This window comes from Daktulosphaira vitifoliae, unplaced genomic scaffold, assembly GCF_025091365.1.
Source record: "Daktulosphaira vitifoliae isolate Bord-2020 unplaced genomic scaffold, ASM2509136v1 Scaffold_5, whole genome shotgun sequence".
In the NCBI taxonomy this organism is placed as follows: Eukaryota; Metazoa; Arthropoda; class Insecta; order Hemiptera; family Phylloxeridae; genus Daktulosphaira; species Daktulosphaira vitifoliae.
The window spans coordinates 776,824-800,108 of record NW_026099576.1 but is presented as its reverse complement, the minus strand read 5'-3'; the positions used below and the strand labels follow the sequence as shown (position 1 = coordinate 800,108).

The 23,285-nt window shown below is 24.5% G+C and overlaps 2 protein-coding genes across 2 annotated transcripts; one reads left to right on the top strand and one right to left on the bottom strand.

The window, feature by feature from the left end:
• Positions 1-4,097: 4,097 nt before the first annotated feature.
• Positions 4,098-22,413, bottom strand: LOC126908090 (ATP-dependent RNA helicase DDX19A-like). The gene is made up of 9 exons (XM_050689968.1): positions 22,212-22,413; positions 21,902-22,110; positions 21,462-21,554; positions 17,666-17,768; positions 17,447-17,561; positions 11,746-11,923; positions 11,436-11,673; positions 4,511-4,673; positions 4,098-4,437 (listed from the first exon to the last, which is right to left on the bottom strand). Exons 1-9 carry the CDS (start codon positions 22,230-22,232, stop codon positions 4,178-4,180), a joined length of 1,380 nt encoding a protein of 459 aa, XP_050545925.1. The 5' UTR covers positions 22,233-22,413; the 3' UTR covers positions 4,098-4,177.
• LOC126908089 (geranylgeranyl transferase type-2 subunit alpha) lies at positions 6,124-9,933 on the top strand. The gene has a single exon (XM_050689967.1). It carries the CDS (start codon positions 6,468-6,470, stop codon positions 8,016-8,018), a length of 1,551 nt encoding a protein of 516 aa, XP_050545924.1. The 5' UTR covers positions 6,124-6,467; the 3' UTR covers positions 8,019-9,933.
• Positions 22,414-23,285: the final 872 nt, after the last annotated feature.

The following is a 23,285-nucleotide window of genomic DNA, read 5'->3' as shown; positions in this document are numbered from 1 at the left end:
ATTTTTTTCTATTTAATAATATTTATTTCAAACTTGCAAGTTGAGTTAAAAGTTATGGTAATAAATTCATTTTTTTTTTATTAAAACTTTCACTTTAAAGAACAAAAAGAAGTAGGTTCAAAATGATTACTTTTAACATATTAAAAATCAATAATAATTTGAAAATAATTAATTATAAAAATTATATAATATATAATTAAAATAATTACTAATCTGGATATAATTAAGGAAATAGGAGTTGATGTTGGGTTGGGTTGGTTACATTTTTAACTTTATAATGCTATAACTCATTGAAAAGTGTACGAATCAACACAATTTTTTTATGAGAAATAATATTTTTTAATAATCCCTTTTTCATTCGACATACTTTATCTTAATCAGGGTATTAATAAGAAACTAGCAGATAATGTAGCTTTTGTAATTATCCACCAATTTCTTAGAATTAAACACTATCTACTGATTTGCATCGAAGCGTTTCTTATGATAGTGATTTTAATCACTGTCAGATTAAATCTATACTGGACCCAACTATGCAACATCCCCACTATGCCGCGACCCCACTGTGCTGGGTTTTTTTTAATTTTGGTGTTTAGTTTTTATAAGCAAATGTCACTCTCTGTTTGATACTTTTTGTTAAATACTTACTGTGACTAGTTAATGTACATTGTTTGATATTGATTACTTCGAGTTGTAATATTGATGCATTTGGTCCAATTCTATTTCAATATTAATTTAAGTTGTAAAAAATACTAAATATTTTAAAACTATTTTCTGACTATTTTGAGATAGCCACTCTTGTATTAATCACCCATTCATCTCAATATCCTGAAATTATATTTATATGTATATAAAACTATTTTATTCCAAACCATCTTAGTCTATTCTTTATCATATTATCTTTTTTTTGATCCTCAGAAATAATATCTCTTATATATTCTAAATATATAGTATTCATTCCTTATATATCACCTCTTGTCAATTAATTTAAGTATCCTCACCTTCACTCAATTTTTATTCTAATTTATTATCTGCTACTCAATTCTCAAAACCACACGAAAATCTTAGTTTTTCCATAACCTTGTATTACTTACCTTTTAACTTGATTTGAGTTCACTTTTGACTGCTTATTTAATTTATAAATTGTTAATTTAACTCCAAAGATTAAATTCTTATATAATTTTAAATAACATCAATACTGTTCTTTTTTAAGAATTACATTTAAAATTTTGTTATACAGCTCTTTACATATTATAATTTAAAAACAAAATCTGAGAAATTTTTTTTGTTTCTAACCTACTTCTTCTATCAGTTGCTACTATGCAGAGTCTCTTTTTTACAATTTCGTATAATCGTGGGTATATATTTTTTTCTTTCAGAACACCATAATAATGGATTCTTATAATAATGGTTTTTAATTGCGTATTAATTTATGTGTTAATACAGTTAGATTATTTCAAATATCCTACTATATTGTTCATTTGAATAACAATTTTGATTATCAATATATAGCTATTTATTTCATAAAATCAATATTACATTCATATAATTATTTATAAGCGAAAATAGGTCTATGAATTATTGAATTTGGCAATTAGGACAAAAATTTACTATTAGAATAATGTTNGAATTATTGAATTTGGCAATTAGGACAAAAATTTACTATTAGAATAATGTTAGGCCAGTCAACAAAGGAAAAATGGCGGAAAAAATTCCCAACCAAATTTTTTTTTTTTTTAAAGTTAAATTAAGATATGTATAATGACTAAAAGTCCTCATCGATTGGCCTTGAGCTTTTTTATTTACAGCCTCTCAAAAGTTCAAAAATATCAGCTTTTTTAATTTTCTCAAAAAATATTTAACTTACAAAAAAAGTTTCCTACAAAAGTTGTTCTAAGACAATTTTAAACAAATTAGGTATCTTATATTTTTAATTTTAACAAATATTTTTCGAGTTACCTTACATTTAATATGAGTACTAAAATTTATTTTCCAATTTTTTTCATTTTACGGTTATTTTTTATCATGTTATACTTACTTTAGACACAATGTTATAAATGTATATGTGTGTATGTGTGAGTTTATTTATTTATTGTATCATTAAAGTGTAGTGTATATTAATATACAAGCGATAGAGTAGGTAATTGATTTGACGCTGTATTGTTTAAACCCAACTAAACGCTAAATTGTACATTCCCAAACAACAATCATAATNAATTGTACATTCCGAAATAACAATCATATTATGTCAATTGCCACCGGAATTTCTGGTAATCTTTTTCTTTTTCTTTGCCTTAATCCCAACTACTTGGGGTCGGCCACTCTTATCCTAAGCTTCCACTTGACACGATATCCCACATCTTCTACGCGCNCACGATCTCCCACATCTTCTACGCTCACATCAGCTGTCCTCAAATCGCATTCAATAGCATCCCTCCATCTCTTTTTTGGTCTTCCTCTATCTCTTCTTCCTTCAACATTCATTTCTATAACTGTTCTTACAGCTTCCGATTCTTCTCTCCTCATAACATGACTAAACAATCTAAGTCTATTTTCTGTCATCTTATCCACGATTGCCGCAACACCTATACTTCCTCTTATATGCTCGTTCCTTATCCTATCTTCTCTAGTCACTCCACTCATCCAACTAAGCATTCTCATCTCTGCTACACTTATTCTCTGCTCTACTTTCTTATCAACCGCCCAACACTATGAACCATACATCATAGCTGGCCTCACAATTTCATACTGAATTTAAAAACTATAATTAGTATTTATTCATATATTATATTTTAAAATCAAAGAACTGCTAATCAGGATATAATTATAGAAATAAGAGTTGATGTTGCTTTTGGAATAATCCACCAATTACTCTAAATGAAACACTATCTACAGATTTGCATCGAAGCGTTTCTTATGATAGTGATTTTAATCACTGTCAGATATCATCTATACTTGTCCCATCTATGCCTCGTCTACACTGTGCCTCGACCCCATTGTGCTACCGTTTTTTTTTTGTGTGTGTCTCTGTCGCTTCTTTTTATCAGGTCTCACTGGACTGATTTTTCTCAATGATACGTCAAAAAATCACAAATCGTATCTAGTTGAAGTCATTAAACTCAAAAATTCAAAATTTTTCCCTCGTTCCCCGTAAATGATGGCAACTCTCCAAAAATTACGATTTTTAAAATCGATAAATTTCGACATTTTTTTCACTTTTTTAAATTTATTTTGAACCTACTTATGAAAAGTTCTGCTAAAAATGGCGATAGCGGATTTTTCAATGCTGTGCCCTCAGTTTACTCATAAAATTTATTTTGAAACTGAAAACATTTTGACTCATAATGACTTTGCTAAATTAATAAACTCATTTATTTTATCTTGTTTTATGGTTTTGTTCCTTTAGATAGTCTTTAAGAAAATCAATTATTATACTTATCGGAATACTCGAAAATAAGCCTATTACGTCAAAAGAAATTATATTGTCATTATTTTGAATAGTATGACCAGATAATTTTTGAACCAAGTCAATATTATTTTTAACTGAAGAGCTATCGAATTTTTTAATAGATAAAAATATACTTACTAAGTATCTAGCTAAATTTTAAATTGGGACATTTATATTCAACACAAATGTTATTAATAGTTCAAAATTAATAAATAGAAAAAAATTCAGGTTTTTATTAAAATTTAAATCCTCAAATACCTAAACTATATGTTTTGCCAAAATACATAAGCCAGGAAATAATATGAAACTTATTATGTTGAATAATTAAATTTATAAGTGTGAAAAATAAATGTTTGAGATTTTTTTTCATTTTTAATGAGAAGGATGATTTGTCATAGGTTGAGAAATTCCCAATCAATTTGATTAAGTTTGTTTTATGCCCATCAAAAATGTCAATCTGTGTAAGAAAACACTGAAATTTATAATTTGATTTTTTTCTCCTAATTAATTGTTAAAATTAGCATTATTACTTTTGGAAAATATTCATAAAATTAAATAGACATTCTAGTATGCTAAATTTTAATATAGAAACATTTGATATTTTAGAGTAGAAATTTATTTAAAAATGTTTAAAACTTTTAAAATATTTAAATTTAAATAAATTGAATTAGTTTTATTTTAAGTCAATAATTACACAATTATATTAATACAAATGAGAATTAAAAATCAAAATTAATCTTCAGCCCCGAGTTTTTCCATATCATCAGCATTATCCGTATTCAAATTATTAATTTTTATACAAAAATGATTTTCTATTTGCTTTAGTATATTATGATCTCCATCACCACTAACAAGATTAATAGCAATTCCTTTTTTTCCAAAACGTCCTGTTCGCCCAATTCGATGTAAATAGGTATCATAATCAGGCTCTCGATTAACAGTTATAGGCAAATCAAAGTTAATTACAATTGTCACTTGTTCGATGTCAATACCTAAAAAAATATATACATGAAATAATATGTATAATGGTATAAATAATAACTAAAGGATTTTAATTGAAAATACCTCTTGATAAAACATTAGTTGTAATAAGAACTTTTTCTTTGCCTTCACGGAAACGATCTAATACATCTATTCTTTGTTGTACAGTCAATTCGCCAGATAGTAATGCCACAGCATGCCCTTGTTCACTCATTTGATTAACCAACCACATAGCCATCTTTTTAGTCTAAATTAATAAATATTTAAATAGTGAAGACACATTAAAATGAATAATTTTAATCAATTGTATTAATTAAAATTAAAAAACATGCCTGACCCATACTACTTATTTTTTTCTAGGGTAAAAAACTTAATGTTAATATTTACTTTTTTGTTTCTCATAATTGATTTTAAGAAAAGTCTTAGAACCTTTCAATTCTTACGTTTTTGATGATCAAAAATTACATTAAATTACATCGACTATTATTAATGATAATATGTAACAATGTATACTTCATGCTGATGTTATCATGTTTAAAATCAAAGTATATAAAGAAAAAGTTTATCAATAAAAAGATAAATATCTAATGTATAAGTCATAAAATATTTGTTTTTATTAAATGATTTAAAAAGAAAAGGTAAAAAATAAAATAAAGGTCTAAATCAACTAATATTAATTACTGTAATTTTTTGTGCTATTTTCTTTGATAAAAAATATTTAGGATAATTTTTTAACTTTTGAGGGTCAAGTATTTAATTATGTATAATTTGAGATATTTTGACATACTGATATGAATGTTGCTGTAAGTAAAGTATTGATACTTTCTTTCGATTGAAGTATTTTTTTGTTTCAATATTGTTATTCGATATTTTTTTAATAACGAAAAAAAAGATATTAAATCTAAATTTTATGAAATATGAATACAAAAGTATCATTACAGAAAAACATTTGTAGTATTATTATTGATTATCATTGATTTATCACTTATAGGTTGGGTTTCCTTCTATATCTTATATTATAGAATATACTAGGTCTATTTAAGCAGAAAATGGATGTCTAGAAACTGTAAGAAGTATATTATGATACCTAATTTCATGTATTAAATAAATGTTCACATTTGTTTCCTGTATTTGCTAAGAATTATAGATTTCAACACATAACATCAGGTCCAAAATATTCAAAAAGTAATGGATTCATTTAAAGAAGTATTAAAGAAGTCACATGACTCATATTTAACATTATTGGACCATTAACACTTTTATTTAATGCATTTAGTTCAGTTGAATTACTTATAGGAAGAAATAGGGTACTTTATCTGAGAACTAATTTACAGTTATTTAGCATGATAAGAGGCATGGCATGATCTTTATATCAATAAATTAATATAATAATTAGTAATTTAGTATTTTTATCAGGTGGCTCATATTTAAAGAGGCTTAGTAAAATAGTATATAGAGTGAGATAATTCAAATTTAATTCCAAATTATTATTTTATAATAATAAATATATATAATTATCTAAGTTTCAAAAAATATATAAGAATACATTTTTAAGATAATTTATGCTATAAAGTTTTAAATTAGAAAAATCCAAAATTTTTAGTTAATGAATATGAACACTAGATAGCATTATTTATGTATTAAGCCATAAATATAAGCTAACTGGACATCATCAATAAAAGTACTTATTTTCATTCAGTAATCTTGAACTTAATTGATAAAGACTGCGGTTATTATTTCAGTATTTGTATTTTGATCCAATTACACTGATTTTATGTCAGAAACATTTGTAAAAATATTTGTATACGTTATTACAAATAGCCCAGACTGGTTATCAAGATGGTATGACTATCAATAAACTAAAGGTATTGTGTGGCAGTTGATAAGAAAAATAATTTTCATAAAAATACTTTTCTCCTAATTTGTCTTCAAACTTATCTTTAAAAAATAATATTTTATTTCGTTATTTAAATTAAAAGTGTACAACAGAAAAAATTAACAAAAAAAATTGCGTAATAATTAACTTTTCTTGATCATAATTATGCATAATCGAATAAAAACACAAATGACAGCAGCTCAAAAATTACAAGAAGATCGAGAAAAGGAAAAAAAATTAAAACTATATCAAAATGGTATGAAAGAAGTATTTGAGCTTCGCTTTTCAAAGGAGTATAATGATAAATCATTAAAATCATCTGAAAGTCTATTACGTTCAAATCCCGACATTGTTACATTATGGAATTTTAGAAAAGAAATCTTCACTAACTTGGAACCTTCTAAGGAACTTTTAAATGAAGAACTATATCTAACAGAAAAATGTTTACTTATTAATCCTAAATCTTATTCTGTGTGGTTTCATAGATACTGGATTCTAGAATATATATATTCTAATCCAAATTGGCATAATGAGTTAATATTATGTACAAAATATCTAAAAATGGATGAGAGAAATTTTCATTGTTGGGATTATAGACAGATAGTTGCAACTAAATGCCAAGTATCAATAGAAAACGAATTAAAATTTACAATGGAAATGATTGATTCTAATTTTTCCAACTATTCTGCATGGCATTATAGATCCAAGTTATTAAATACTACTGATCAAGATAAAGAATTATTACAAATTTCAGAGTTAAAATTAGTAGAAAATGCAGCATTTACTGATCCATCTGACCAGAGTGCATGGATCTATCAGCGATGGTTAATTGGTAAGTTAGAACCATCAAAATTTATATATAAAATACATCATTTAAACAATCAAGTATATTTAATACTTAATAGAAGTTTGCCAAACCATTTTAAAGTTAAAGATATAGATAACAATACATGGAAACCTTTCGATTCAAATAAAAATGTATGGTTTATAAATTCAAGTAAAATTGATAACCATAGTATAAAAATAATTGATAACAATTATCAAGTTATAGATAAATCATCCAATGGTACGGTAAGCCACCAAGATATTTTTACATTATTTATTAATGAAAAACTAAAAAATGTTTTACATGTACAAATGGAAAGCTTACATCAATTATTGAAATTGGAACCAGAAAGTAAATATGCTCTTCTTACATATGTATTACTATTATATACATTGAAACCACAAAACTATTTTGAAAAATGTTTAATCAACTTAAATTTATTAAAAAAAATTGATAAACTAAGGAAAAATTACTACTGTAGTTTAGAATGTCGATATCGTATAGAATACTGGATAACTAACAATACAAATACTGATCATGTCAACTTAAGTAATAATAATTTAACAGCTTTTTATCACCTTAATATGTTTGTTTGTAGTAAAACAATTGATTTGAGCAACAATAATTTATCCAACAGCAATTTACAATGTCTAAAATATCTTTTATCATGCACAGAGTTATCACTGATGAATTGCAATTTAACTAATTTAAAAGGATTTCCAGACTTGCCAAATCTTAAAATACTTAATTTAAGAGATAATAATCTTGAAGAAAATTCATATAACGACTTAAAAAAATGTAGATCATTAGAAACTATTTTGCTAGACAAAATGCAAACTTTACTTTGTTTAAATTTTAAAGATAGTTTATTCAAAATTGAAATTATTTAATATGTTTTTTTTTAAATTTTTTGAAATATAATATTAAGTTACTTAAATTAATTATTCTTAAAAATAAAAAGTAAAAATTATATGAGATTATTATATATCAAACTGTATATTTTGGCTATCTTCTACATATAGATATATTTTTAAAGATATTGAATATATTAAAATAAAAAAGTAAATGATTTACAGAATGATTCGTGAATCATTGATGATGTCAAATAAACAATTTTATAAAAAAAACCAAATGGCATAAATTAAAAATATATATATATTCCTGTTAATTTATCAAATTAATGTTTTCATTAAAAAAAAAATAATAATAATAACCGTATAAAGCAATAGTAATGAAATAAAATATATATATATTATTTGATGAGAAATCAAGTGGTTTATGTTTCACGAATCACACTGTTTAAGATACTGAACAATATCAATTATGCCTCAAACAATATATTTAAAAGTTTAAAAAATATATTTTTTCTTTTTAAAAATTAATAGTATCCTGAGTCCCACAATTTTTCTAGAAAAAATTGGTCCTATCTTTCCTTTCTCCCCTTTTATATAGTAACAACTTAAGTATTTAAGAAATTGACTAGCTGGTAATAAATGTTGAATTCTTATTTTGGAAGTTATTTACTCTCAACATTGACAAGTCATTTTCTTATTTTTAAGCTAGTTAAACATATATTTTTCCATTTAAAAAATTTTAGTTATTATTATTTAAAAAAAAGTAAAAGGGTATATGACTTAATATTTTTTACTATTAATTTCTGAAAAGAAAAAATTATAATGTTTATACGTGAGGCATGGTTATTCAATCTACCTGGTATATTACAATCTTATCACAAAAACCCAAGTATCTGACTGAATTTTTTACATGACACTTAAATTCTATTATAGTATAAATTTACTTTGTGTCTGAAGAATGTGGTTAAAATTATCAATTATGAAGTATAATTTTAACTATACTTAGAAAATTTTTAATTAAATGAAAATGTTATCTACGTAAATAAATGCATACATTTTCTACTATAATATAAAAAATTTGAAAAATCACTTTTTTCCCCGTTTCCTTGCTTGGTTTTGTAATACAGTCTATTAATCAAATTTTTATATAACTATACAGATTAACTTTTTATTATGCCTTTCTCAATTTATAAAATTTATCAAAGAAGACGTCTTTAAATTATAAATAATTTCTTACAATCATTGTTTTTTTTCCCTTCTCTTTTCAATGTTTATAGTTCTATTGATAAATTAACTAATTAACCACTAATTAAAAGTATAAAAACCTATACAAGATGGAAAAAAGTTTAATCATTTGATTTGGCTCAATCAAATGGAGTGTTTATAATCTTTTTGTCAAAGAAAAAAGCCAAATGAAAAGAAACTTGACTAAGCTGACTGAAATGGAAATCACACAAGGAGAGGAAATTGCTAAAGAAAAATAATAATAAAAAGGATGTCATGAAACCCAATTCTGCAGATAAGAACTCAGTCACTTCATGTATCAAAATTAAATAGTTAATTTTTTTATTATTGTAATTTTGGTTTAATCTTGTGCGTATTCAGATAAATTAAGAAAAAAATATATACATATACATAATAATAAAAATTAACTTTGAATTTCAAATGTGGACCACCATAACTGTTATTACACAAAAAGTAAATTTTCACTAATCCAATAATTTTCTATTCTCTTATTAAAATAAAACATTACAAAAATATATACATGGATGTTAATAATATAATACCATGTAAAATAGTGAATGTGTTTGTAACAAATAAGATACTCTATTAAAAGTAAATACTTTTCCATTGTTTATTACTTTATTGTACTTAAATTTTATCCCTGTTTTGTACGTTTTCATATTGTTTTAATTATATCTTTAATAATTACATTAATGTCATTATTGAACCTTTTTCTCTTTTTATTATTATATGTAAAAGCATAAGGAGTCTCTTTAAAACACAGCTGGGTCTCTAGACGACACTTCCTTGGTAGAAATCTAACGAGTAATTTGTGCTGGTTATACTATTTTAGCTTTGATGTGGAACTTAAAAGGTATTAAATTCAAAATGATAGGCCAATTTTTTCAATCCATATGTTAAAAGAACCTGAATTATAATTAGTTGAAGACATTATCCTCAAATACTTATTTTAAAAATTATAATTTTTAATAGTGATTAAATTTCGTTTTATATAACTTACTGAAAATATATAGATAAAAACATAATTTTTATGATGTAAATCACATAATATCATAATATTATTTAAGATAGTATTATATAAAGAGCCCTTATAAATTTAATGCAGCCCTTGTAAATTATTTTAATTTTTTTAAATACACAATTTTGAATTTGTAATATTATAAAATTTCTTGGGGTTCCAAAGTATTAATTTTCCAACTATTCAACTATAACTGCTAATGTTAACATACATTAAATTACAACTTGTGTGATTTACTGGAAGATAAAAAAAAATTTTTCTTCAAAATTATTATAGCATAAAATTAATCAATGAATAAAATATACTTTCTTCTAATATTTATTCATTATGCTAGTTCAATATTGTAACATATTTAGACAATAACTTAATTTAATTACAACCCTATTTTTTACAATATTAAAATATTTGTTTATGTTGCATCAAATATATTATACAGTGGAACCTCGATAATCCGGGGTAATTGTGGGGAGTGGGTCACACTGATAAATGAAAACCACGGTTGATTGAGACTTTTTATAATAATGAAATTTTGAAACTTCAAAAAGAGCATAGCATAGTTTTTGTCGTAGCTGATAATTCTGCACAAGATATGAACTTGAAAATTTCATTTTTTTATTTGATTAAATCACGAACTGTCTGTTGACCCACGCCGAAATCGTCCGCAAGTTTTTGTACACTTTTACCACGATCTACAGCTTGGTTTATATTCAACACTTTTTTGCTCAAGAGAAAGAACGATACGTTTTCGTTTAACACTTCATAATTAGATTACGTCGGAACGGCTATAGCAAACAATTAAACTGAAGGTGATACAATAAATACAATTTATAATAATCTACAATATTGTTTATTTTCATATTGTTATCGCCAAAAATGTCATTAATATGTTTGTCGATATCGTATATAATGTATGATATAAAATATTTTATTATAATTATTTATTGTATGTATAATGCATAACTATTTTTAAATTTTCGGAAGAGTGAGCACGGTTAATCGCAAACACGATTAATCGAGGTTCCACTGAATAAGTGATTTTCATCAATTAGATTTAAACATTTACAGGTTTCTACTGTTCTTGGCTCAACTATATTATATGGGTATTAACTAAATTGAATAGTTTTTCTATATTTTTTTATATTGTTTATTAATAAAAATTTTATAATCCATAAATATAATTTTTAATTTACCTGACAAAATATCATTGCTTGACCAATAGTAACTCCACCATAAATATTTACCAATGCATTGTATTTATCTTCTTTATTGTTACAATTAACATAATACTGTCGTATATTGTCTAAAGTTTCTTCTTCACGTTTAAGCCTAATAATAACTGACATAGGTGCAATAGCATTAGCAAATCTCATAACATCTTCTGTATAAGTTGCAGAAAAAAACATCATTTGACAAGTTTCTGGTAACAATCTACACATAGTATTTAATAATTAATTTTTTATTAACATAACACTTTTCTAAAAAATGGTACAATTTCATTACTTTCTTATTCGGAAACTTTGATCCTGATGACCTTGAGTATCCACCATGATATCAGCTTCATCCAGAACAAACACTTTAATTTTTTTTGGATCAAAAAATCTGTACTTAGTAGCCCAATCCAACACTTTTCCAGGTGTTCCAACAATAATTTGTTCTTGTAATTTTGACCCTTTTTCAACTAAATAAATGAATAATTTTCTTTAACAAATTTTTAATGCATTATTATTATAACAATATGGTTAAAAATACATAAATATTATTTTTAAATAGAAATTATTACACCATTAGAGAAGTGTTACACATTGAAATAATTTTTATTGAATTTTACACAAGAAAAATTTAATTTAAAAATGTTTATTTTTTTTATTAACCAATTTTAATATAAGTACTTAAATGTATATCTCAATAATGTTTCAAGTTCCTCAATATATTTTAAAATATTGTTTAATCAATAGTTGTACAAAGTATATAAATAAAAGGATCAATACATTATATTCAAAAACAAATTAAGTATAAAACTTTTTCAGACTATAGTAAAAATTTAATAGTCCATCTCATTTTATCTTAATATTCAAATATATTAGACAGATGAAGTATAGCTGCAGATAGGAAATAAATAGTCCGCTAATAATGTTTAACATTCATGTTTCTTTGTCTATATAATAATCAATATAAATGAATATAAATTGTCTACTTATTTTAGCTTCGATGCGAAGCTGAGAAGGTATTGGTTTTACTAAGATGTGTTTTTTTTTTTTTTTGTGTCTGTTACCACTTTTTCTCAGCTATCACCAAACCGATTTCTTTCAATGATACGTCAAAAGATCACAAATTGTATCTAGTCGAAGACATTACCCTCAAAAATTGAAAAAAATTCCCTCGTTCCCCGTAAATGGGGGAAACCTCCAAAAAAATTACGAATTTAAAAATCGCTAATTTTCGAAATTTTTTCAATTTTTTTTACTTAAAAGTGCCATAACTTTTTCAAAAATAAACATATCAATATAATTCTTTTTTATATAGATGCATAATATCATTACCTTTCATTTGGTATATTTTTTTCATAAATTTAACCCTTAACCTGCCCACAAGAGGGGATTTAAAATGACAACTTTTTCACAAAAAATTAACTTTTTCAATTTAACTTTTGAAAATGTTCCAGAAAGTCTGACACTTTTATATATATCTTAAATTGAAGCTAATGCAATGTTCTTTATTATGCAAAAAAAAAATTTCGGACTTTATTTTATCTTCACGGTGAAAATGGCTACCGAATGCTATTTTTGTGTGAAAATTTTCGATTTTGTATTTTACATTTTTAACTTTATTATGCTATAACTTTTTGAAAAATGTATGGATCAGTACAATTTTTTTATGAGGAGTAGTATTCATATACATCTTTCATTTGACATACTGTTTTTTTAAATCGGACCATTTCCCTATATACGAGGGGGGTTCAAATCTAAAAAATGCATGTAAAAAGTAGAACTTTTTCAACTTAAATTTTGAAAGTGTTCCGGAAGGTCTGACACTTTTATATATATCTTAAATTAAAGCTAATGTAATATACTTTATTATGCTAAAAAAAAATTTCGGACTTTATTTTATCTTCATGGTGAAAACAGACATCAAAGTTTATAAAAAAAATACGATTTTTGTAAAAAAATTCTTTTTTATATTTTTAACTTTATAATGCTATAACTTTTTGAAAGATGTATGGATCAATATAAATTTTTTTTTATAGATGCATGATGTCTTTACCTATCATTTGGTATATATTTTTTTTATATCTGACCCTTTACCTGCCCACAGGGGGGGATTTAAAATGACAACTTTTTCACAAAAAATTTACTTTTTCAACTTAAATTTTGAAACTGTTCCGGAAAGTCTGACACTTTTATTTATATCTTAAATTAAAGTTAATGTAATCTACTTTATTATGCGAAAAAAAAATTTCGGACTATGTTTTATCTTCACGGTGAAAAAGGCTTTAAACAATTTACAATAATTAGAAAAATTTACATATTTTTAATAATTTTAAACTTTTATTTAAATTTATATAATACCAGCAAATATTTCCAACTTGGCCTGGGTAAATCTTTACAATTTTCTTTTCAATTTAAAAAAATCATTAACATAGTAAACTTATGAAAAGTTAAAACAGATAATTATCTGTACTTCAAGTATAATAATTAAAAATAAACATCATTATATTTTGTTAAATTTATCTAACAATTTATAGATATTTAAAAATATTACCTATTTAATTCAGTAAATTAAAAATATCTGAACTCGATCCTTTGACTATTTAAAACATAACAGCCCGTTTTTACTTTACGTAAATTTAATATTAAAATTGACCCACATTAAAACAAAAATACATTTAAATTGTATTATGTATAGAAAAATTAAAAATTTTTTTTTTTTTTTCATTAAAATTTCATATAATATAAATAAAAATAATCTATATTGTGTTGCAAGTAAGAAATTTTCGTATTAGAAATTTCTTCAATCATCAAAAATAGAAATTTAACAAAATAATTTAAAAACATTATTCTCATTACAAATAGTTTAGTGATATTTGATTAATACTTCTTCAATCATAATTAGAGTTATTTAGTATTTATAGTTGTGGGTACAGGTTATACTGATTTATATGCACTCTGGTTACACTATGTAATGCATGCATTAAGATACTGTAACAGATGACCAGATCATCTGATAAAATTTTTTATAAAAACAAACTTTTTAAATCATCAAACTAAAATTATGGATTGACATTAAAGATAATTAAAGTTTAGGTTATTTCTCTCTAAGGGAAGAAAAAAAATGTATTTAAATACATATTGTTAAATTTGATTTTAAATGTTGCTACTGTGGAAATAATAATCTGATATGATAGCCCATAAATTATTTATGGAAGTTATCAAGAAAAATTTTTTACGCTGGTTATCAAAGGAATTAATAAAGATGAAAATGGATACTGACAGAATCACTTATTATGATAGAATTTTTTTAAAGTGATTTCATAGATATCTTGATTTCTTTATACAATGCATATGTCTACAGTGTAAATGGATAAGTTGGGTGATAAAGTAAATATGTGGTTTATGTTTTGTTCAATAGCAGCAAAACATATACCTATATGTACTTTTGAGGCATCTGTGTATAATGTTTTGTAGTTTTCATATTGTAATATGATTTGATTAAATTAACCTTAAGTTATTTATTTTAGGATGGTACATTTGTAGTATTAAATAAGTTGGATATTTATTGTAGGTTACCAAGGCCAAGAAAGTTTAAGAGTTTTTAATTTTTTTTTGTTTTTAAACATAGTATTATACATGGTCATTTTGAAAAAAGTTATGGCAGTTTAAATAAAAAATATTGAAAAAATGTCGAAAATTAGTGATTTTTAAAATTGTAATTGTTTTGGAGATTTCCCTCATTTAGTCCAGTAAATTTATTAATAAATAACAAACAATTTTTTTTTTTTAAGTATTGTATCAAGACCTTCAACTTTTATATATATCTGCTGTAAAAGTAAGAACTACTTCATAATTTTTTATGATTTCTCCATAAAAATTACAATATTAAATTATTAAATATCAATTTCATACAATATTTAATTGCTATAATAAATATTTAATCATATATTACAATTATAAATCATAAAACTTGTAATTAGCATATAGATAAGGAAATAGGAGATCATATTCCTTTTGGAATAATCCACCAATTTTTAGCTTCGATACAATTTTTTTGTGTCTTAGTGCTCAATCTCAGCTCTTGCTGGACCGATTTTGATGAAAAATATGTCAAATGACTACAATTCGTATCTAGTAACTAGTTGAAGATATTACCCTCAAAAATTGAAAAAAAAATTCTAATTTATCAATTAAACAGTTACTTATCCCATGTTCTCCATACAGACAATTAAAATCATTCATTTCTAATGTTTCAAAATATTTATTAACGAATCAAGTTTGATATGATAATTGGATATGATAGGTTTCAAATACAAAATTAAATCATTTTACTTTGTAATTTAATAATTTTTTTACTCTATTTGTGTGTGCTACAACTAGACTATAATATTACAAATTTTTTGCTAACATGTTACTATATAAATCATTTCTAAAAAAAAATGATTGTTAGTTTCTCCTGAATTAACAATGGATTTTTACAATTATAATCAAATTTTATAATACGCTCAATTGAGTAAATCTTTTTAACAATTTTGTTTTGATTGGTTCATTTAGTTAAAGTATTTCATTAAAATGAATGAAGTTCTGAATATTTCAATTGCAGAATCTTTTTAAACACCAAAAGTTATTAGGAAATGATTACTATTACTTCTATTTAAGTTATCTATTACGATAAAAATGCAAATAAATATTGAGCTATTCTGATAAATTTTCTATTAATAGTATTTATAAAACTTCCTAACTGCATATTAATCTTAAGGATACAATTTTTTTAATTCTAATAAAATGTTCTATTTATTGATGTCAATTTCAAACTTGCCAATTGAGCTAAAAGTTGTGGTAAAATAAATTAATTTTTTTTACTATAAACATTCACAAAAATCAACTTTAAACAATTAAAAAAATAGGTTAAATATGTCATTTTCCTTATTTTTAACATATTAATAATCAAAATCAGTATTAATTAAAAAAAAATTTTTTTTTTCTTAATTATTTTTTTTATATGTAACCCCTTTGTTTTTAATAGTAAGTAATAATATTAAAAGTTAGAAGTAATAGAAAAAGTTTAATTGCACATTTGAAAATATCGCGAAAAGTTGATTTAGAAAAGTATATTTTTGTTTCTGATGAAAGTTCCTTGTAGAGTCTAGTGTATTTATTCATAGGTAATAAAATTATTTTATTAAAAAGTATTGCATCAATCCCTTTAAATTTTTATACGCGTTTAAAATATATGAATATACAACTCACTTTTATTTTTATAATATCTTCGTAACAATTACAATATTATTGAAAATCCATTTCATACTAATTTTAATTACTATAATTATTATGTATTCATATATTATAATTATAAATCGAGATAAAATTAAGGGAATAAGAGTTATAGTTGCTTTTGAAATAATCTATCAATCTCTTAAAATTAAACACTATCTACAAATTTGCATAGAAGCGTTTTTTATGATATTGATTTTAATCACTGGACCCAACTATGTCCCGTCCTCACTGTGCCGCGACCCCTTATTATTTTAAGCAACCCAGCACAGTGGGGTAAAATTTTTTTTTCATAATAAAGTATATTACATTAGCTTTAATTTAAGATATAAAAGTGTTAGTATTTCTGGAACACTTTCAAAAGTTAAGTTGAAAAAATACATTTTTTGTAAAAAGTTGTCATTTTGAATCACCTTTTGGGGGCTTACCTGTCCCAAAAAAAAAAAAAAAAAAAAAAAAAAAATTAGCAAATTTATATTTTTAATTTTTTTGGATTTTCTCCTATTTATGGGAAACGAGGTAAATTTTTCAATTTTTGAGTGTAATATCTTCGACAATTTGTAATATTTTGACGTATAGTTGAAAGAAATTGGTTCGGTGAGAGCTGAGAAAAAGTGGTAATAAACAAAAAAAACAGATCATAGTAATACCTTTTTTGTTTTTAAATTACAACGTTCCCAGTTTCACATCGAAGACAAAACTATTTTAATTATATTTACCATCTTCTCCCCGGACTGCATATCGAAGTTTAATATTAGGACAATAAGTTGACATTTTTGCTGCAACTTCACCAGTTTGTATAGCCAACTCATAAGTAGGGGATAAACATAAAACCTAAATAATGAATAAATATTTAATTTTTAAGCAAAAAATATAATTTTATCAATTTTTTAATACAGATTTTCACATACAAATAGATAATATAAAATAAATATAACCTGTGGATATTGCATATCAGGATCAACTCTACTCAACATAGCCAGTACAAATGCAGCTGTTTTTCCAGTTCCTGATTGTGATTGAGCAATTAAATTTTGAGGACTATTGAAAATTTAATAAAATGATAAAAATTTATGTAAATTTAAGAGACATATAATATTATACATATACCTACAATAATATTTTTGAACAATTAATAGTTTCGCAAAAATATTTTAGATTATAAAGCAAAATTTAACTTTTTTAAACACTATTTTATAAAGAACCACCAGGAATATTTATTTTTGCTTGGATTAATTTTTATAAATTTTCTTGTTATTTAATGTATAATAATTGTTTATAATAGCCTATTTTTATAGGCTAAGCTTTTTATAATCTTACAATATATTTATATATGCAAAACGAGGTCGTTAACTCCTATGCTAATTTAAAAAAATTACAAGTGCAAATTAATACACAAAATCTATTATAATTTTTAGGCCTTTTTTTTAATTATAACAAAAACGTGTTACCTTATTAAATTAGGAATTAAAATATGGAGAAAGATATCTTATTAACTAAAACATTTTGTTACATAAATTAAAATAAAAGAAATTTATACAAAAATGTGCAACACCAACTTGCTTCTATAAATGATTAACCATCAAAAATTAGTTTTGAAATATCGTGATAATCGAAAAAATATTTAATTTCTTAGGTCTTCTTCTTCTTCTTCCTCGCCTCAATCCTAACTACTTGGGGTCGGCCACCCATATTCTAAATTTCCACTCGACACAATCTCCCACGTCATCTACGCTCACATCAGCTGTCCTCAAATTGCATTAAATAGCATCTCTCCATCTCTTTTTTGGTCTTCTTCTACCTCTTCTTCCTTCAACATTCAATTCTATAAATGTTCTTATAGCTTCCGATTCTTCTCTCCTCATAACATGACCAAAACCATCTAAGTCCATTTTCACTCATCTTATCTATGATGGACGCTACACTTATACTCCCTCTTATATGCTCGTTCCTTATTCTATCTTTTCTAGTAACTCCACTCATCCATCAAAGCATTCTCATCTCTAATACACTCATTCTCTGCTCTACCTTTTTATCAACCGCCCAACACTCTGAACCATACATCATAGCTGGCCTTATTACAGTCTTGTAGAATTTACCTTTCAGCCTCATTGGAATTTTTCTATCACATAAGACGCCAGACTCTTCTCTCCACTTCAACCACCCACACTTAATTCTGTGTTTTACATCCTTGTAATAACACCGCTCTTTTACATAACTGACCCTAAATACTTAAAACTTATACTCTTCCTATGCTTTTTACCATGGTACAAGTGCCAACATACATGTCTTCTATTATATTAATGTACCTTTTCGAGACTACTTTTCTCATTAATGCCCACTTTAAAACCTCTCTCAGTACTCTGTCATACGCTTTCTCCAAAACTATAAATACCATACATAGCTTTTTCTTCTTTTCCATAAACTTTTCTATTAGTTGCCTCACACAAAATACTGGCTCCATTGTTGACTTGCCAGGCATAAATCCAAACTGGTTTTTAGACACCAATGTCTCATTTTTTATTCTCTTATCTATAACCTTTTTTCAAATTTTCATACTATGACTCATAAACTTTATACCTCAAAAATTTCCACACTTCTGTTTGTGTCCTTTACCTTTAAATATCGGCACCACAATACTATTCCTCCATTCATGTGGTATTTTCTCTTCTAATAAAATTTTATTTAAAAGTTCTTTCAACCACCTTATGCGAACACAGCCTAATATTTTCTATACTTTTACTGGCACTTCATCTGGTCTTACTGCTTTATTCTTTTTCATTGATGCCACAGCCTCCCATACCTTTTTCTCACTAATAAAATATACCAGTCCCTCATTCCACGAGATATCCTCTAATGTCTTTTTTGGGTAATCCTCATTCAATAATTTTTCAAAATACTCTCCACCTTTTTTTCACATCATCATCACTCAAGAGTACCCTATTGTCAACACTGTTTATACTTCTTATATAGTGATAATCTTTAGACCTTTGTTTCTCTTACTTTTGCAATACTATAGATTACTTTCTCGCCTTCTTTTGTTCCTAGCCTATCATACAACTAGTCACTTAGTTATAAAACATATTATTTGATAAATATCAGGCTAAAAACAGTTAGTAATAATCTTGTTAATATTTTTTGTATTAAAATATATTATGAAATATAGAAATGAGATAAAACGAAAAATTATATTTATTGATACAAAATTTTAATCTTAGATTAGGTTTTATATTATGATATTTATGTTAATCCCATTTTTAACAAAACATGAACAAAATAAAGTATGAGAAGATTTAGAGATAGAAATTTCAGGATTAGTAAATATACAGTAAAAATTGGTTGAAACTCAATTTCAAAAATAACGTGAAATTATTGAGCTCAAAGAAAAAAAAATCAATTTCTTATCTGATAAAAGTGATGAAGAAGATGATCTATCATTTGGTTGGAATACCATATTCTAATTTTCATAACAGTATTACAAGCTATGTTAACAGTATTCATGAAAATAAAAAAATAGATGAAAACATTTAAATATTAAATTTAATTTTTGAATATAGTTTTTTTCAATATTTTATGATATAATTATTGCTGAAATTTGGTATGATATCAACATCCAAAAAAATATTATTGACGAACCCTATTAAATAGGATTGAAGTATACCTAAAAAAAAAAAATGAATTTTGAGCTTGACCTGCGTAGGTCTATAAATTTAAACGAGCCATATCATAATCTAATAAGTATCCAATGAACTGCATTTCAGTACATAAAATCTTGCAATTCTTATCAAAAATTTGTTGGATATTTTAATTTATTTGTTAGATCATTTGGTACCATAAAAAAATTGTTGTGTTATTTATAATTATTTAATAAAACAAAATTGGCTGAGCTAAAATATTCAATCAGAAAAAATTATAAATGTAAATTATTATTTGAAAGTTTTATTGAATTCTATTTTATATTTAATATGTGTTGAGCAAAGCTTTTAAAGCACGCTCAACTGATGGGTCACGCCTGATATGGACTAAAATTTGTCACCTAATCAATAACAAAACAAAAAATACCACTTATTACAAATTCTGTGAAAAGCATACAAATTATCAACTAAATAACTTAAATATTTTGTTTTATTATTTAAATATCTGACTTAACTTTCTTAAAGAAAATATTTAAATCTAAAATTGCTTTCCTAGACATTTTCCACAAATATCATATTTTTTGAGATAAACAAAAATTTAAATACTACTCTTATTCTGAATGCTTACTTCTATAGATTTTTTATTAAATTAAGGATTACACAACCAAACTTATAATTATGAAATTAATATAAAAAATCTCAAAACAGTCTCATGTAGCCTATTTTCTACAAAAAAAATTTTTTGTTAGAAAAAAAATGTTAAATATTAAGTACTCCTCAATGTCTTAAAAAATATTGCTTTAAACGTAGTCTAAGAGAGCAATAATTATTTAAAAAAAAATATTTAACAAAAAATTATTATATCAAAAATTATAAACATTGTCAATTAGGTCTGAGATACTGTATATACATAGTGATTCTTTTAACGCTAGCCAACAATTGGGAGTTATAGTAATTATATGGTTACTAAAACTCTCACTAAAATTTTTAACTAGCGTTAAAATAATAACCCTGTATATATGTTATGTAAATTATGTCTTGATTGGTTCATCCATTTTCTAATCAATATTTTCTTTATGAGAAAACTAAAAATACTTACGGGTTAGCAAGTAACAAAGGTAATGCTGTTTCTTGAATTTTAGATGGTGCATTGTATCCCATTTCATAAACACCTTTTAATAGATTTGGATGTCTAACAATTAAATTAACACTGATTTTATTAATAAAATAATTTACAGAATTTTAAAATTTATATTATTATAGATACAAAAAGAACCCATTTTAGAATTTTAGTTTTAATAAAAGAAGTAGTATCACCTCCAAAAATTATTTCATGAGTTAGCGATTGATAAACATTTTTGAGATTAAAACTTGCTACTAATTTTTATTTTTAGAAATTTTTGTAAGTTGATTTTTTTTTTTCTAAAAATTGAAAAACTAATTTTTTTTTTAAATTTTAAATACTTGTATGTCTCATAACTGAATTTTAAATTAAGATAAATATTAAAAATAATTATCTAAAAAATTATAAAAACATACAACTTAAGAAGTTCAAAAGATTTAACTGAATATAATGGGGACTTCGGATCACGCCTTTGCACTTCAATGTCATGTTTTGATGTTATAAGCCCAGTTCGCACTATTTTTTGTAATAATGATTTTTCAGCTGCTGGTAGCTCTTTTTCATCATCATTAGATGAATCGGAAGATATGTTTACTTTATTACTTCCGATGTGTGCATTAGACATCTAAATAACAATATAAAGGTTAAGATTAAATAAAAGGTTCGACTAAAAGTAAAATTATGCAAGTTGTAAATTATGAATTCATAATTTAAAATTTTTCTTACATTTTTTGTTATATTTTCCATATTTTTAATAAATAAAATAATAGATTTTACTATTTTATATTTTTATCATCAGTTTAACAACAAGAATTATTGCTTTCACCATATAATATATATAACAAATAGACAGTACAGAATTAAAACAAAATATTCTCCATTTAAGCAATAAAATTTGACTTCTACAAATAATTAACGGGTTATGGCAACCGGGTCTTATCAATAACTTTTTAGATTTTTTTGAGGCTATTAAACCTAGATTTATCAACAACAGCCAATACAAGTTGACCAACCATTGTTAAATATTTTTGTATAAGCAATTGTTGCCACAGTCATAGACTATATGAAAATATAGGATCACTACCTTTTGTTCCACAAAATTCTTGTTTCAATAAATAAGTTTCAAAGATATGTTATTATCCAAAATTTGTACTTGTTCAAATGAGTATTTTTTTCAATTAACAATTTATCCATGTAACATTTGTTCTAACATACGTTATGTCCAAATTGTAGTTGTTCCATTAAATATTTGTGTCAAAATCTTTATGCAAATACTTATACAAAATACTTACATAAATAACTATTGATTTAAACCATATGATCTAAGTAAATAACACAAAATCAAATGTTTTTATGTGAATGAGATATCTACTGGCAACTAGGTTTATCGTCATTTATTTCATTGCATTTAGGAATCACCTTTATTGTGGCTCTTTATATTATTTATTTTTATTAAAACTAAAGAACACCACAAAATGTTTATTATATATATCTGCTTTTATTTTAAAAATCAAAAAAGTCATGAGAACAATATATATGTGTAACAAAAGGATAACATAATCTCCTTTTTCTAAATGTTGTTAATCACGAGGATGAAGGTAGGTAACATGGTACCAACGCTACATACTCCCCCTTCAGTGAAAACGTTAGGTTTTAGTATTCATTAGAAATATACGTAAAAGAAATATAAAAATTAAAAATAATAAGTAACTATATAATGTAAAATCTCTTCAGTCTTTAAATCTCATTTAACCGCACAGCTCAACTCAAACTAGTAGTTTTCTGATGATTCTTATTTTC

Coding starts and splice junctions, on each gene's coding strand:
- LOC126908090 (XM_050689968.1), bottom strand. CDS start 22,232: ATGGAAAATATAACAAAAAAT. Junction 17,769..21,461: donor CCTTTGTTACTTGCTAACCC/GTAAGTATTTTT, acceptor AATTTTCAATAG/TCCTCAAAATTTAATTGCTC. Junction 4,438..4,510: donor AACTAATGTTTTATCAAGAG/GTATTTTCAATT, acceptor ATATTTTTTTAG/GTATTGACATCGAACAAGTG.
- LOC126908089 (XM_050689967.1), top strand. CDS start 6,468: ATGCATAATCGAATAAAAACACAAATGACAGCAGCTCAAAAATTACAA.